The 15,443-nt window shown below is 44.3% G+C and overlaps 1 protein-coding gene across 2 annotated transcripts in view; it reads left to right on the top strand.

Annotated features, from left to right (window-relative positions):
- FLACC1 (flagellum associated containing coiled-coil domains 1) overlaps positions 1-15,443 on the top strand; it is a 33,959-nt gene that overhangs the window by 17,094 nt on the left and 1,422 nt on the right. For both annotated transcript variants that reach the window (XM_032860084.1, XM_032860085.1), the window contains 9 exons: positions 284-377; positions 1,115-1,176; positions 2,921-3,018; positions 4,294-4,346; positions 6,019-6,118; positions 7,734-7,837; positions 11,440-11,502; positions 14,343-14,432; positions 14,757-14,866. In XM_032860084.1, the coding sequence (XP_032715975.1) occupies positions 284-377; positions 1,115-1,176; positions 2,921-3,018; positions 4,294-4,346; positions 6,019-6,118; positions 7,734-7,837; positions 11,440-11,502; positions 14,343-14,432; positions 14,757-14,866 (774 nt within the window). The remainder of the gene's footprint in view (positions 1-283; positions 378-1,114; positions 1,177-2,920; positions 3,019-4,293; positions 4,347-6,018; positions 6,119-7,733; positions 7,838-11,439; positions 11,503-14,342; positions 14,433-14,756; positions 14,867-15,443) is intronic.

The raw sequence follows: 15,443 nt of genomic DNA on the forward strand, positions 1-15,443 counted from the left end.
GTCAACAGGTAACCAACCCACTCCTCCCCCCCACTTCCTCCCATGCCCCCCCCACCGCTTTAGGCTAGCTTACCCAGAAGAGCTGGGTCTGAGGCTCAACCACCATGTTGCCCAATGTCCTCTCCCGGACTACCCTTCCACCCCTGCCCCTGGCCCCATGATAAGGCAGCCCGTGCACAACATGGCCTGGCTCTCACCAGGGCAGACAGTCGCAGACAGGGAGGTGCCTGACGGGCATGGAATGGAAACTCTGTGGGTAATGGAAGGACGATTTGTCCTGTAGGGTTGATATCATTACCGACCTAGAAGAGCAGATCTCAGAGCTGACCATGATCATTGAGCAAATGAACAGAGACCATCAGTCTGCCCAGAAACTGGTGAGTGATCCTTGAGTTAGCCGACATCTCTATGGGAGAGGGGAAGACCCGCTTTTTCAGATCAGCTGCCATAGTCCCGGCCAGACGCCAAGCACTGCACTTTTGGGAGCTAACTCAATCTCCAGGACCTCTTCAGGTGCCTCCATTGTGTTCATTGCCACTAAAACCACACCAGGGGGTGCTGGCCATTTCCCCTCAGGCTTGCTGTGGCTAGTGCAACATCAGGGCATGCTAAGGCTCTTCCTCATGCCAACAGTGCCACTAATGCATCCACTGTGGTCCCATATTGGCCCAGAAGCCTCCAGTTCCCACTTCCTGCTGCTGTTAAAATTGCCAAACCCCCTTCGGAATCTGCGGACGTCAGCTTGCGCTCTCCGTGTTGCCTGGGATTTTGGTGACCCTTCCTTTAGATTTTACCATCCATTATACCAGTCTTGTCTTCCCCACCTCCAGCAGGGGTGCCTGCTGGCCTAGGCTGGAGGGCTAAACCTGGCAATGCACGAAAGCAGCCTCCACCACACCCTACTTGCTGGTGGTCATTGAAACTCACTTATGAAGGTTGACTGCCCAGCAGGCCAGCCCTTCAGTAGTGCCGTGCTGTCTGGGATGGCCCCACACAAACAGGGGAAGCAGAGGGGTACAGCCTACCCCATGGGCAGGAAGGTTTCTCAGAAATTGCAGATTGCATGGGAGTGGGGTCCTCGATCCTGCATCATTAATGCCGGCCTTGTTTGCAGCTCTCAGATGAAATGGCTCTCCACTGCGCGGAGATGCAGGAGAACTTCGAAAACAAGAACAGGTATGCTGTCTGGCACGAGCCCTCTGGGCTGAAGGCTCTAAGCCTTCTGCTTCCCTGCAGGATGTCAGCTCACTGGGATTTCAGACACTGCCCCATGGAGGTGGGCGGGCGGAGGTTGGGGGAAAGGGGCAGGATGGTTTGATTTGAAGCCACCAAAATGTAGCACAGAGAAGGTTGTTCCTGGTGTCGCACTTTCTCATCCCATGACTTCCTTTCAATCATCTCCCTTTCTATTGCTTGCTGAGGAGTGTCATTTTTTGTTCTCCTTGAGACTTCTGTGGCCAACAACGGCTATTCTTAGCCTAGGCACTGCCTCCTGTTTTCCCTGCCTCTCTTGCTTCCTCCCCCTCTTTCTCTTTCTCTCTCTCTCTCTCTTTTTTTTTTTTTTTTTTTTTTGGTCCTGTCATCTCTACTGTTCTTGGCTACTCCCAGGATGTGGGCAGAACAGGAAGAAGGTATGGGAGGGAGAGGAACTAGAGCCTCAAAGACAAGCCAAGCGAAAGTAAAAGGAGGTGTATCGTCTGTGTGGGTGAGGAAACCTGCAAAGAGCCCATGCGCTGGGTCCCAGAGCATCCAGCTCAACACATGGTTGAGTCATAGATTGACTTTCAAAAAATAATAAGTAACTTATTTGTTTTAGAATAGATTTCATTATTTTTTAGAGCAGTTTTAGGTTCATGGTGAAATAGAACCTAAAGTACAACCAATTCCCATGGACAGCCTAAGCCCACAGCCCCACAACCTGAGTAATCTCCCCGCACCCCTGGGGGGCGTTTGTTACAACTGATGAACCTACATGGACACACGATGATCAGCCAGAGTCTGTAGCTGACGTTAGAGTTCACTCCTGTTGTGTATTCTATAGGTTTTGACAAATGTATATTGACAGTGTCCACCATTATTGGACCATTAGAGTAGTTTCACCGCCTCTAAAGATCCTCTGTGTTCTGCGCATTCATCGCCCCCTCCCCACCAGCCCTTGGCTACCGCTGATCTTTTCACTGTCTCCCTAGCTGTGCTTTTTCCAGAATGTCATCCAGCTGGAATTGTACAGCATGTGGGCTTCATGGATTGGCTTTGGTCACTTACTAAGGTGCATTTAATGTTCGTCCACGTCTTCTCTTGGCTTGACAGCTCATATAGCTTTTCACTTTAACACTCACCTTGACCACTGCCAACTTCTGCCTCTGGAATGGAGGTTAAAGAGACCTTGGGCTCAGGGCACCTGGGTGGCTCAGTCAGTTAAGCAACCTGACTCTTGCTCTCAGCTGGGGTCATGCTCTTGGGGTGGTGGGTTCAAGCCCTGCCCTGAGCTCCGTGCTCAGTGGGGAGTCTGCTTGGAATTCTCTCTCTCCCTCTCCCACACCCTCTCCCCCCAAATTAAATAAATAAATATTTTTTAAAAAGAGAGAGAGAGAGAGACTGAGAGACTTGGGCTCTAAGATTAACCTGGATGCTAATGCAGCCCACAGTTTCCCAAGACAGCCATAAACAAAGACTGAGCTGTTAGCAGGGAGTCATGGCCCCCCACTGGCTCCATTCAAAATAATGGTTGGTAAAAACTGGCTGCCTCACCTTTTTCTGCGTGGATGCCAGGAGAAATGCTTCAGGAAGTGAGGGCCCTGCAGGCTGCCCACAGCTTCCTGTGTGAGGGAGGGAAGGTAGGATCCCCCAAGTGTAACAGCTCAGCTCTAGACTTCTTTTTACTGGTTAATGACTGTAGCCCTATCCCCGGGTCACACAGGGAACTCAAAGAAGCTCATGCAGCAGAGCTCAGTCAGTTGGAGAACAGCTACAAAGCATCGTTGAAGGCAGAGAAGCTGGCTGCCCAGGAAAAACTAGGTACTGTCTGGACTGGGGACAATGACCCTGGTGAAGGGCAAGAGGGTGAGCAGGGCTGTGGATGGGCTGTGGCTAGGCTTTCCAGACACCCTCCTATAGCTCAGAGAGGGCAAGTGACTGAGAATGAAACTGGAAAGAGGGAAACCACGTCACCAGTGTCCCTCTCCCACCCAGGAGATAGACTGGGTTGTGACCAAGTGCTGGGATCTGAGTAAGTTCCTTAATCTCATTTATCCCATCTAGGAATTGAGGACAATAGTGCCTGCCTTCATCAGAGAGATAAGAATGTGAAAGCACTTTTTAAAATATATTTTTTAATTCTATAAATATAATATTATAATTCAGCAAGTGACCTCACCTGTAAAATGATGGTGTTTCATTATATTTTAACAGACACACTATGGGGGCGCCTGGGTGGTTCAGTGGGTTAAAGCCTCTGCCTTCGGCTCAGGTCATGATCCCAGGGTCCTGGGATCGAGCCCCGCATCGGGCTCTCTGCTCAGCAGGGAGCCTGCTTCCTCCTCTCTCTCTCTCTGCCTGCCTCTCTGCCTACTTGTAATCTCTGCCTGTCAAATAAATAAATAAATAATCTTAAAAAAAAAAAAACTTAAAAAAAAAAAAAGCCAACAGACACACTAAGATTTGTATGGCCTTACAATACATAAGGGTCATGTTGGCCATTTATCCCATGATTTCTGCTGCCCTTAGGAAGGGCAAAATATATATCCTTCAGAATTCTGAGGCTGTAGACTAATCTCCACAGGGAGAAGGAGAAATTCTAGAATCTCTCTTTCCTTTGCCTTACATTTTTAAAAGACGATATTTATAGCTCGCTGGCTTCCCAGTTTTCTAAAGAGAACATTTATCATTTTCAAAAGCAATGTACACTAGGAAACATTATTTTAAAAAGGGAGAAGCAGATGCATACTACAGGGTTTTGCTCCTCTTTCCCCCCAAGATGTCGGTTTACCCCTGGGGATTAGTTCTCACGATTGGTTTGTATCAGTATCACCTGAGAAGCATATTATCCGTAGGTGGCCTCTCCTCTGAGACCTCGATTCAGTAGGTTTGGCCAGAGTTGGGGGGGTGGAGGTGAGTGGGTCAGGCACCTGGATTTCTAATAAGCTTCCAGAGAGATTCCTAGGTACAAGATGGTTTTAACACATAGAGGATGAGTTTTGAGGTGAAGAAGGTGTACAAGAGAGCTCATACTTGAATTTGAAAACATGTGTTTCAGAGGACTGATGATGACCCTGTTGTTTTCCTTTTGTCCAGATGAGATGGGAAAGGAATATAAGTATTTGAAGAATATGTTTCGTATGTATCAGGTGAGATTCAGAGCTCCTTGGTGGATTATGAGAGGAACAGAGGCAAGGCTCATTCCTGGCTGATGACAGCAGGCTAAGTCTAGAACTCTTGCCCAGAAAATCATATCCCGAGATTCCCAGCATCCTTGGACTTTGGTGACACTGAGTACACCCAGGGAGAGGAGTGAACTGTGGACTGTGGTGGTTTCCATGGGAGACAAGTCAGTCTCTCAGACCCTAAGGAAGCCCACTGAAAAATATGTTTGTAATTACAAAAGTCATACCTGCTCATTGTTTATTAGAAAATGGAAATACAAAAACCAGCTACAACAACAAAAAAGAAAGAATTATCACCACCCCAAGGCAACCGCTCTTCATGTTTGTACTTGGTAATAGCTTTGATTTTAGTAGAGTGCTGGGTCAAAAGGGATAAACTTTTTAAAGGCCTCATACATTTGGCCAAATTGCCATCCAAAAAGACTCTATCGCTGCACACCCCCCCCCCCATGAGCAGAAGATGGAATGCTCTAGCCATCTCAGAATATAACTCTTTCATTTAAATCGGCTAATATGATGGAGCCATGGGGAAGCAGGCCGTGATTTCTTCCTAGGAGGGTGAGAGAGTGGAGGGGTGAGGAGCAGACAGGACAGGCTGAGGCAGCAAACCCCCATTTTATCATGACCAACTGGTCACGGTTTCCCCGGGACTTTCCAGATTGTAGCATTGAAAGCTCAGAGACCTGGGACACAACTTAGTCTCAAACAAACAAGGACAGTTAACCACTCTATATAAGGAAAGAACCAAGTTAAGCACCAGCACCACCTCTGAAATTCTATCTACCATTCAGTTTCACTTTTGATCTTCTATGTAAAACTTGTTTTTCAACATATATCTTGGTACAGTCAGGAAAGACATCATAGAAGAAGGCCTAGGAAAGCATCAGGTTGATACCCCAATTTCCTAGGCCTTATGTTTGCTTCAGTCTGAACCTCACCAGAGAGCTTGACTTCTATGGAAACTGAGCTGCCCACCAGTCTTGAAAATGATGAGAGAGAACCTTTATCAAAATGGCCACAAATAATTACAAATAGGCTCTGATGCCTGGTCCCAGTGTGATTTGTACCACTAACCTGGAGAAAAGGGGGGCTCAGAGTCCTGAGACCTTACCGGCAACGTCGATGTTCTAGGCCTTCTTCCTCCTGAAGTCCCAATCCCATGAAGTCTGCGCCAGCCAATAGGACTGGCATCGGGTTTGGCTTATTTAACCTCAACCACGAAGGAAGTTAGATTTGCTGAGGAAAAATAAACACACTCTGAAAAACATGCCACTGTTTTCTAAGTGTTCAAATTAACCATTAGGCATTTCCCCTGCTTCCTCATGGGCTACTGATGGGTGATTTGTGGCTCAGAGGGAGCTGACATGTGAATCTTTGACAGGAGAATCCTACCTGTCTTCAAAGAAAAGCCAGTTCCAGTGGGACAGACACCATGCAGAACTTGCCCTTGACTTCAGGGGTTCTGCAGGCTCCCAGATGGGCTGGGCTAAAATTTGCTGCCACCAGCCACCCATAGAGGGACTCCTAGCAAGCATTCCAGGTGAGGGAAGCTGCAAAGGGCCCCGTGCTGTGCCTGGAGCTGGTGTGCAGCCTTTCTCAGGACACTTTTCTTCATGGTGCCTTTGTGCCTCCACAGGACAGCATTTATGATGAAATGGAGGACAAGTGGTCAAAGAAGAAGGCAGACTGGGAGAGGGAGGAGAAGTTGGAGCGGGAAAAGATCCTGCTACAGCAGAGTGAGTACAGAAACTTCTATCTTTTGGATGGCACATGTACCCAAAAACCTGCCATTAAGTTTGGTCTCAACTTGAGAAAGGCAGCCTCAGATCCACTAAGAGTGACGGCCACATGGCTGGACTCCTGAATCAAGGTGCATAGGGTTTTCAAGAAAGTGACAACAAGGATAGAGTCTTTATAAAGTGCAGCCACTTGAGGGTCTAAGCCTGTACCTTCCAAAGCTAACTTGTGCCAAGCTTGGCCATCACGAGCTGGAGCACATTCTGGGAAATCTGTAGCAGTGTTGACTTGTTACCTGGATACAAGTAACCCCAAAGTTCCAGAAAAGATGTTCTTGAATTAGAGTTTCAAATACTCACTTGTTGAGGGAGGGAAAACACAATCATTATACTGAGAGCCTCTGGATTCCCACATCCCCCCTTCTCCCCTGAAAGAATCTCAATCTCTGAGACACAATTGACATATAACATTGCATGTACAACGTGTTGATTTGATACATTTATATATTACTATATATTTTTAGTATTTCCAACACCTAGCAGAGTTTGGATAATAGAAAGTGATTTATAGATGAGACTTCTACCCCCACCAACCATCTTCATAAATGGAAAAAGGAGAGAGGAATTTATGGAGACTCTGATCCCCAACCGCGAGGACTGATTGAGGTAGGAGTGGGGCTTCTACAAACCTGTACCACATCCTACCTCAACCCAATTCGTATCAGATTTGGTTGATTTCAACAAATTACTCATTTAAATTCAGAAACCCCCTGGGAAAGTTACCCCTCAAGGCCATTGCCAGCCCAGGGGTCTCTGATTGCCAGAAGGCAGCATGAAGACCCTGGCCTTAAGGCTGAGGGAAGGAATGCAGAGCTGCCCCTGTTCGAGGCTTTACCTAGGACCTGGTGTAGCATGACCCTATCATCTTCTAGATTTATAGCACACATGCTATACTCATTCCATGTTGTCAAAATCTAAGTTAAGATGCTCACTTTGTTTTGAAAAAAGTCAATTTTAACTACACACAGTGTAGCCCAGCCCAGACCCATCCTGCGAGCCTAGAGGTTGCCTCCCCATCCATCCCTAGGACAATGAGGCTGCAGAAGAAATTTGCATCAGCCCCTTACCCCTTCCTGCTACCCCCTACTACTCCCTGTTTTTTCCTGGGCCTCCGTTGGCAAGCTCCCTTGTGCCAGAAACAGTTTAAGCCTATCTCTACCCTAGGGCTAAGTACAGAATAAAGGTTATTGCTGGAGAAGTCCCATTAGCCAAAAGCTGTCTTTTAAGGTAAGGATATTGAAGAAAGCATACTGGTTACTTCGGCAGTGGGAATGGGCAAAGCAATAAGCAACAGATCTAGAATAAATTATATACCCACAGAAAAATCAGAGACATTGGGGTAAACCCCATATGGCTGACATCCCTGAAAACCACCACCATGTTCACCTGACTCCCAAGCATCTCCAGGTGAGCGTCAGAAGCCGAACTCCAGGCTGAAAGGACCTTGCATTTGACCCAGTCCGGAATTTCTATTATCTTTAAACATTTTGAGTTTCTCTCTGCATCTGCTTTCCCCACATTTACTCATGCATGTAATTTCTTCTCACCTCTGCAGAACATAAAATGACAAAAAAGTTTGAGTTAGAGTCAATAGAAGAAAAGAAGAAAATAAATGACTCCTACAGTGCTGTCTTTGAGAACTTCATTCGAGAGAAGGAGGTAACTTAGGCCCAAAGCACATGAGGGGTTGAAGGTGCAGCCTCAGTGAGACATCCGGTTCCGGGGGCCCCTCTGGAATTAGTCGAGCTTTTGGTCTTTATGGGCTTATTCCTCCTTTCCCAGCTTCCCTGGAAATATATGCAAGTAGACTGGCAGTCTTGCTGTCCTTATCTAGACATTCTTCCCACCATGGATGGTGGTCAATTACCATTGAATGATGAATATTCATCGAGGATGAATGTTCTTCCTCATCCTTGGCTGGAGATGAAGAGAAAGGGCAGTGGAGCAAGTTAAACTAAGCAAGTTTGGTTCATGTACAGCTCGGAGTAAAGAGGAGCTACCTCAAAGTCACAGGGGGTGAGGGTGAGCCACTCCTGTTCATTACTCTTTCACCACCTTGATACTGCTGTTGGGTCATGGTGAAAGCAGGCCTCGGACAGGCAGACATTTACTAAACAAACCTGCATTAGCAAGTAGCCCCCAAGCCATGATACCACCAGCTCTCTGAGCTTTTAGGTCTGTGAAAGATTCATTGGAGCTATTTGCAAAGGCATGAAAAGGGTAGGATTCTGCAACTCCTGGAGTCAGCCTCAGGCAGCCAGAGCACCTCCCGAGCAGACAGAGGACCATCTAGGTGTCAAGACTTAGACGCCATGTCTGAGGGTATAGCTGAAAGGTTTTGTTAGATTCCTATACTCTTTTCCTGCAAAGTGGACCATGCCTCTAAAATAATACCTACCCAGAATATTCCATTTTTAAGAGTCCGTTTCCAATCATCATGCTAATTAAAAAGCCACTAATTTCACCAGTCAAAGCCCATTTCTGGCATTCACTGTAACAGCAAAAACAGTAATGGGGCTACAGGATATACTGTGCAGTGTGGCTAGGGTTTCTGGGGTCTGGAGAGCTCAGACATCTGAATAAGAAGGAGCAAGTCCTCTAGTGGGGAGAAATTTGATCCTCTGCATGCCTCCTTTCCTCTCCTATTTTCTCTCTGGTAATGCTAATGATAAATCTATAAATTCTGCACGCGCTCTCTCTCTCTCTCTCTCTTTCATGAAAGTATAGTTTACACTTAACAAAACACAGAGATCCTAACTATATAATTTGGTGAGTTTTGACAAATGTACACATCCATGTAACCAACAACTGTATAAAGATCTAGAGCATTTTATCAACCCAGAAATCGCTCTTGTATTCCTCTCCACTTAAACCCTATCTCCCTCAACACTTGCCCCAAGACAACCACTATTTTGATTTCTACCAGCATTGTTTTACCTGCTTTTAAGCTTTATATAAATGGAATCATGCAGTATATACTCTTTGGTATATAGCTTCCTTTTTTCTCAACACAGTGTCTGTGAAATTTATCCATTTGTTATTTCTATCAGTAATTTCTTACCTTTTATTGCCCATTAGCTTTCCCTTGTAGGAATACCCCACAATGTGTTTACCATTTTCCTGTTTTTGGAGGTTTAGGTTGTTTCCATTGGTTGTCCTCCCTATTTTATTTTTTTTAAGATTTTATTATTTATTTGACAGAGAGGAAGTGATCACAAGTAGGCAGAGACAGGCAGAGAGAGGTGGGGGGAGGGGGAGCAGGCTCCCCACTGAGCAGAGAGCCTGATGCAGGGCTCTATCCCAGGACCCTGAGACCATGACCTGAGCTGAAAGCAGAGGCTCCACCCACTGAGCCACCCTGGTGCCCTGTCCTCCCTATTTTATAAAGGTCTTATAAACACCCTTGTTACAAGTATTTCCATAGACACCTTTTTTCTTTTCCTTTGGGTATATACCTAGCAGTGTTATTATTGGTTTCTAGGGTAGTTATAGATTTAACTTTATAAGAAATTGCCAAGCCATTTGCCACAGTAGTTGTGTCATTTTACTCTTACATCTTAAGCATACGAGAGTTCCAGTTGCTCCACATCATCAGCAACTAATATTGGCATCCCATGACCCTTCCAACGGGTATGAAGTGATAGTCCACTAGAGTTTTAGTTTCCCTGGGGACTATGTTGGGTGATTTTTTAAAATTATACTTACCAAACAATTTATGTTTGGTACTGCTTCTTTTGTGAAATGTTGGTTCAAGTCTTTTACCATTTGAAAAAACTTGGGTTGTTTATCTTTTTATTATTGATATGTAGGAGTACTTTATATAATGTGGATACAAGTTCCTTGTCAGATATGCCTTACAAACATTGTCTCCTACACTGTGGTTTGCCTTTTCATTTTGTTCATGTTATCTTTTCATGTGCAGAAGTTTTTTATTTTGATGAAAACCAAATTATTAATCACGCCCTTTTTATGGGGAAGTTACAGCTTTTTGTGTCCTTTCTGCGAAATTGTTGCCTAGTCCAAGGATACAAAGATCTTCTGTTTTTAAAAAAGATTTGTAGGGGCACCTGGGTGGCTCAGTGGTTTAAGCCTCTGCCTTCAGCTCAGGTCATGATCTCAGGGTCCTGGGATCGAGTCCCGCATCGGGCTCTCTACTCAGCAGGGAGCCTGCTTCCCTTCCTCTCTCTCTGCCCGCCTCTCTGCTTATTTGTGATCTCTGCCTGTCAAATAAATAAATAAAATCTTAAAAAAAAAAGATTTGTAATTTTAGTTTTTATGATTCTACGATCCATTTTGTTTTGTTTTCTTTTTAAAGATTTTATTTATTTATTTATTTATTTGAGAGAGAGAGAGAACATGAATGGGGGAGGGGGGCATGCAGAGGGAGAGAGACAAACAGACCCTCTACTGAGCAGGGAGCCCAATGCAGGACTCAATCCCAGGACCCTGGAATCATGACCTGAGCTGAAGGCAGACACTTAACTGACTGAGCCACCCAGGTACCCCTCTGTGATCTATTTTGAATAATTTTTATGTATGGAGTGAGATAGAGGTCATAGGTCATTTTTTTCTCTATAAATATCTAGTTGTTCCATTCCGTCCCATTGAACTATTAGTCCATACCTAGGCCAAGACAGCCATTGTCTCAATTACTGTAGCTTGAAATCAGGGAGTAAAAATCTAATTTTGCTCTTGTTTTTCAAGGTAATTTTGGCCCTTCTATATAAACTACAAAATCAGTTTGTCAAGAAAGTATTCTGACTGGGATTGTACTGAATATAAAGATCAATTTGTGACAGAACAAAATATTTAACAATATTAATAATATTCAACAATAGTAACCCTATCAACGTTGCACATAAGTAAGATTTTCAAAATTTAACTTCAGTGTGTCATGTCATTAGTCTATAAAGTGTGCTTCATTATACCAATATCTAAACTTTGGTGAATATATTCCAGAATCCTATTCTGACTTTCTTAATTCTCTGAAAGAAGTCCTAGAAACCGGGGCACCTGGGTGGCTCAGTGTGTTGAGCTTCTGCCTTCGGCTTGGGTCATGATCTCAGGGTCCTGGGATGGAGCCCCACGTCAGGGTCTCTGCTCGGCGGGGAGCCTTCTTCCCCCTCTCTCTCTGCCTGCCTCTCTGCCTACTTGTGATCTCTCTCTCTGCCAAGTAAATAAATAAAATCTTAAAAAAAAAAAAAAAAAAAGAAGTCCTAGAAACCCCAGGGCTGACCCTTTCCAAATAAAATTATTTTTAGGAGCTATTGAAACAACATGAAAATGACACCTTACAATTAGAGGAGCTGAGAAAGACCAAACAGGTAAGTTTTTTCATTTTTCCTGTGGAATTAGGATCTTACATATGCATCAATAAAATTATGTACTCTCAATAAAATGGAATCTGTGATAATTTTCCAAAACCAAAAAAAGGGGGGGGGAAGCAGAGACCTAGAGCTGAGTTTGCTGGATTCAACAGGTCAAAAAGAACTTTAGAACTATAATACAAAGTCATCTGTAAAACAAAGCTCTTAGCATCTTTTTAGAGCAATTTGAAGAAATTTATAAGCAGTGTGCTGTGTGATCTTCAGTGTCAAATGCCCTCCATTTCTAGTGAGGCTCAAACCACAAGAGTCGTGACTTCTGAATACCAAATTCTTCCTTTAAACTCTAAAAAATACAATACTGCCCCCAGGAACTTTAACTCCAAGCCTCTCCTTAAAATTCTGAGTGTACCTCACGTCCAACAATTTCTTCAAAGAATTCTGTTCTTCTGGGACAAATTATGGCAGTTCCATGTGGGAGACACCTGAAGAGAAACTGTTCAAACCCATAAACCCCCTTGTGGTTCTTCTTTCACAGAGAATTTAACCTGGATCTGGAATGGACATGTTTCGGAAAAGACTAGCCCTTATAAAATCATGGAATGATCTCTCCGAGCTTAGGCAAGGCCTCATCATTGTTGGATAAACAGACCTCAATGTCCTGCATGGTAGAGGGATAGGTTTTGGAACAAGAAAGACCCAGTATATTATAATAACTGCTTTATCGACCTTGTCTACTAATTCGAAATCATTAATTGATTTCACTCCTCATTTGTGGTCATATTTTCTTCCTTATTTGCATGTCTGGTAATTTTTTATTGGATACCCACCATTGGAATGTTTACCTTGTTGGGTGCTGAATATTTTTGTATTCCTTTAAATATGGTTGTGCTTTGTTCTGGGATGCAGTTTAGTTACTTAGAAACAGTTTGGTATTTTCAAGCCTTACCTTTAAGCTTTGTTAAGCAGAATTAAAGCAGTCTGTAGTCTAAGATTAGTCCCTCCCCACCACACACAGATTATACCCTTCTGAGTAGTCTGCCCAATACTCTGTGTACTCTGGCTAGTGGGAATAAATTATTCCCAGTCCTATGTTGACCCTGGGGATTTTCTACCTACTCCATGCTCATGGTTCTTTCCCCCAACCTCATCTCCTTCTGTAGCTTGCCCTCCATCGTGCCACCCCAGTGGCACTGGACCCATTGCTATCTCTTTAACATGTCAGGATCCTCTACCTTGAGGTCTTTGCACTTGACATTCTCTCTTCCTAGGAAGCTGTCTCCCAGATATCCACGACTAACTTTCTTACCTTTCTGGTCTTTGCTTAAATGCCACTTCCAACGGGCCACTCTATTTATAGGCTTAACAACCCACCCAACCCTTCCTTTTTCCTGTTTTATTTTCTATGCAGATTTGTAACTGTCTAACTTGATAAACTCAATGAAGGCAGAGATTTTTGTCTGTTTTCTCTGCCACTAATCTCTAGTTGCTAGAACAGTGCCTGGCACATCAAGAAACCCAGTAAATACCAACTGATTTTTTGAATGAATAAATGAATAAAAAAATTCGAAATGTGCTGGTACAGTGCTTTACACAATATGTAAGTGATGGAGTAAGTAAGTAATGGAACCTCTCTAGTCTATAAATCTTGGGAGGAGGCTTAGTCCACAGGAAGAGCTCTGAGGACATGTAGGAGTTAAACAGAGCTGACACCTGAAAGCAGGGACCCATCGGGTTCATTTTTATAGTCTCTTCAGCATCTACCTAATGTAGATTCCACATTTGTCCTTTCCCTGAACTTACACTGCATATTCTGTCTTATCCTTGGTTTCTTTTAAATTTATTGTTGTAATTATTTTATTAATTCTAATTTTTTACATCCCCCTCGCTAGAATGTACATCCATAAGAGTAGGGATTATATTTTTCTTGTTCACCATAATACTTCTGCTGCCTACAACAGGAGGGTTTTTTTCCTAATTAAAAGACTGTTTTTTTAGAGCAATGTGAGGTTTACTGAAAAATTCAGCAGTTGGGGCACCTGGGTGGCTCAGTGGGTTAAGCCGCTGCCTTCGGCTCAGGTCATGATCTCAGGGTCCTGGGATCGAGTCCCGCATCGGGCTCTCTGCTCAGCAGGGAGCCTGCTTCCCTCTCTCTCTCTCTCTCTGCCTGCCTCTCCGTCTACTTGTGATCTCTGTCAAATAAATAAATAAAAATATTTAAAAAAAAATTCAGCAGAAAGTGCAGAGATACCTCTTATCCTCCCCCAACACAAACATACAATTTTCTCTATTATTAACATCTTGCATTAGTGTGGTCCTATTGTTACAGTTGATGGACCATTATTGATACATCCCTTTTAACTAAAGTCCATAATTGACATTGGGGTTCTCTCTTTGTGTTACCCATTCTGTAGGTTTTGTCAAATGCCATCAAATACAGCATGCAAGTACCACTGCAGTATCATACAGTGTAGTTTCTTTGCCTAAACGTCCCTCTGTCCTCCACCTGTTTATCCCTCGCTTCCCCTCCCAACCCCCGGCAATCACTCATCTTTTTACTGTCTCTGTAGTTTTGCCTTTTCCGTTAATAAATACTTGTTTGGGAGCTATTATGACAACCCACACGAGCTCCGGTGAGGGCTGGATCTGAGACAGTGGTAGTGAGACTGCAGAGGGGAGTATAGATGGGCAAGACATAGAGGAGATAGATTTAACAGGATGGAATGACTGAACCGTGTAAGAGAAGGAGTAAAGCTGATACTTCACCTCTCGTCCAGGTGCCCTGCGGAAGAGAGTAAATGGGTAGACATGTTGTCCTGAAACCGTTTCTTCTTACGCAGGTCATGGAGGAAGAGTTAAATACACAAGCTGTTATCCTGGAAACACTCAACACAACCCTCTACCAAACCCAGATGGAACTTCAGAAAGAGGCGAGCCCTGGCTGGAGTGGGGTTGGGGGTCATGCGGAGGCATCCAGGTCTCTGGGAAGCTCTATCATATCGCTCTGTTTTGGATGCTATTAAAATTTATATGTCCAGGGCTCCTGGGTGGCTCTGCCTTCAGCTCAGGTCATGATCCCGGGTCCTGAGATCGAGCCCCGCATCGGGCTCCCTGCTCAGTGGGGAGCCTGCTTCTCCCTCTCCCATTCCCCCTGCTTGTGTTTTCTCTCTCTCGCTCTCTCCTTGTCGGTTAAATAAGTAAATAAGTAATCTTTAAAAAAATAACTAAGTAAATAAAATTTACATGTCCTTCAGAAAGCCGCAGTGGGAAATCTGGAGAAAATGTTCCAGATCAAGCTTGCCGAAGCTGAAGAAAAGTTTAAATATACCATACAGCTTCTGACAGAAGAGAACATTCATCTAAGGTATGAAAGATGCTGCTCAAAAAGATATGGCTGAGTTTTCTCTGGAAAGCGGGAGGGAGTTTGGGTGAGGAATAGAGGAAGATGAACCCAGGTGTTCCCTAATAAGGTCAAGGCATGGGCACTTCCCGGAGAGAGATACTGACTCAGAGCCTGGACAGAGAACTCACCTGCTAAGGTCACACAGTTCACAAGTGGTTTGGGGAATGTGTCTAGACTCCTCTCTCTTACCTACATCTTCATTTTAATGCAGAATGGCACATGAAATTTAGCTGAGGGTCTCTGAGTTTATTCAGTTCTGTGAATACATTTTATTTTGTTTTCCTTTATAACTCATTTTTAAATTTTTTTTCAGTGTTCCAAAATTCATTGTTTATGCACCACACCCAGTGTTCCATGCAATAGGTGCCCTCCTTAATACCCACCACCAGGTTCATCTCACCCCCCACCACCTCCTCCAAAACCCTCAGTTTGTCTCTCAGAGCCCACCATCTCTCATGGTTTGTCTCTTTTAAATCCCTAAAGTCCTCTGCCATCCACCGATTCATTCTTGGCTTCCCCTCCCAACTCCTGGCAATTA

This window comes from Lontra canadensis, unplaced genomic scaffold, assembly GCF_010015895.1.
Source record: "Lontra canadensis isolate GAN:19392208 unplaced genomic scaffold, GSC_riverotter_1.0 scaffold18, whole genome shotgun sequence".
Taxonomy (NCBI): Eukaryota; Metazoa; Chordata; class Mammalia; order Carnivora; family Mustelidae; genus Lontra; species Lontra canadensis.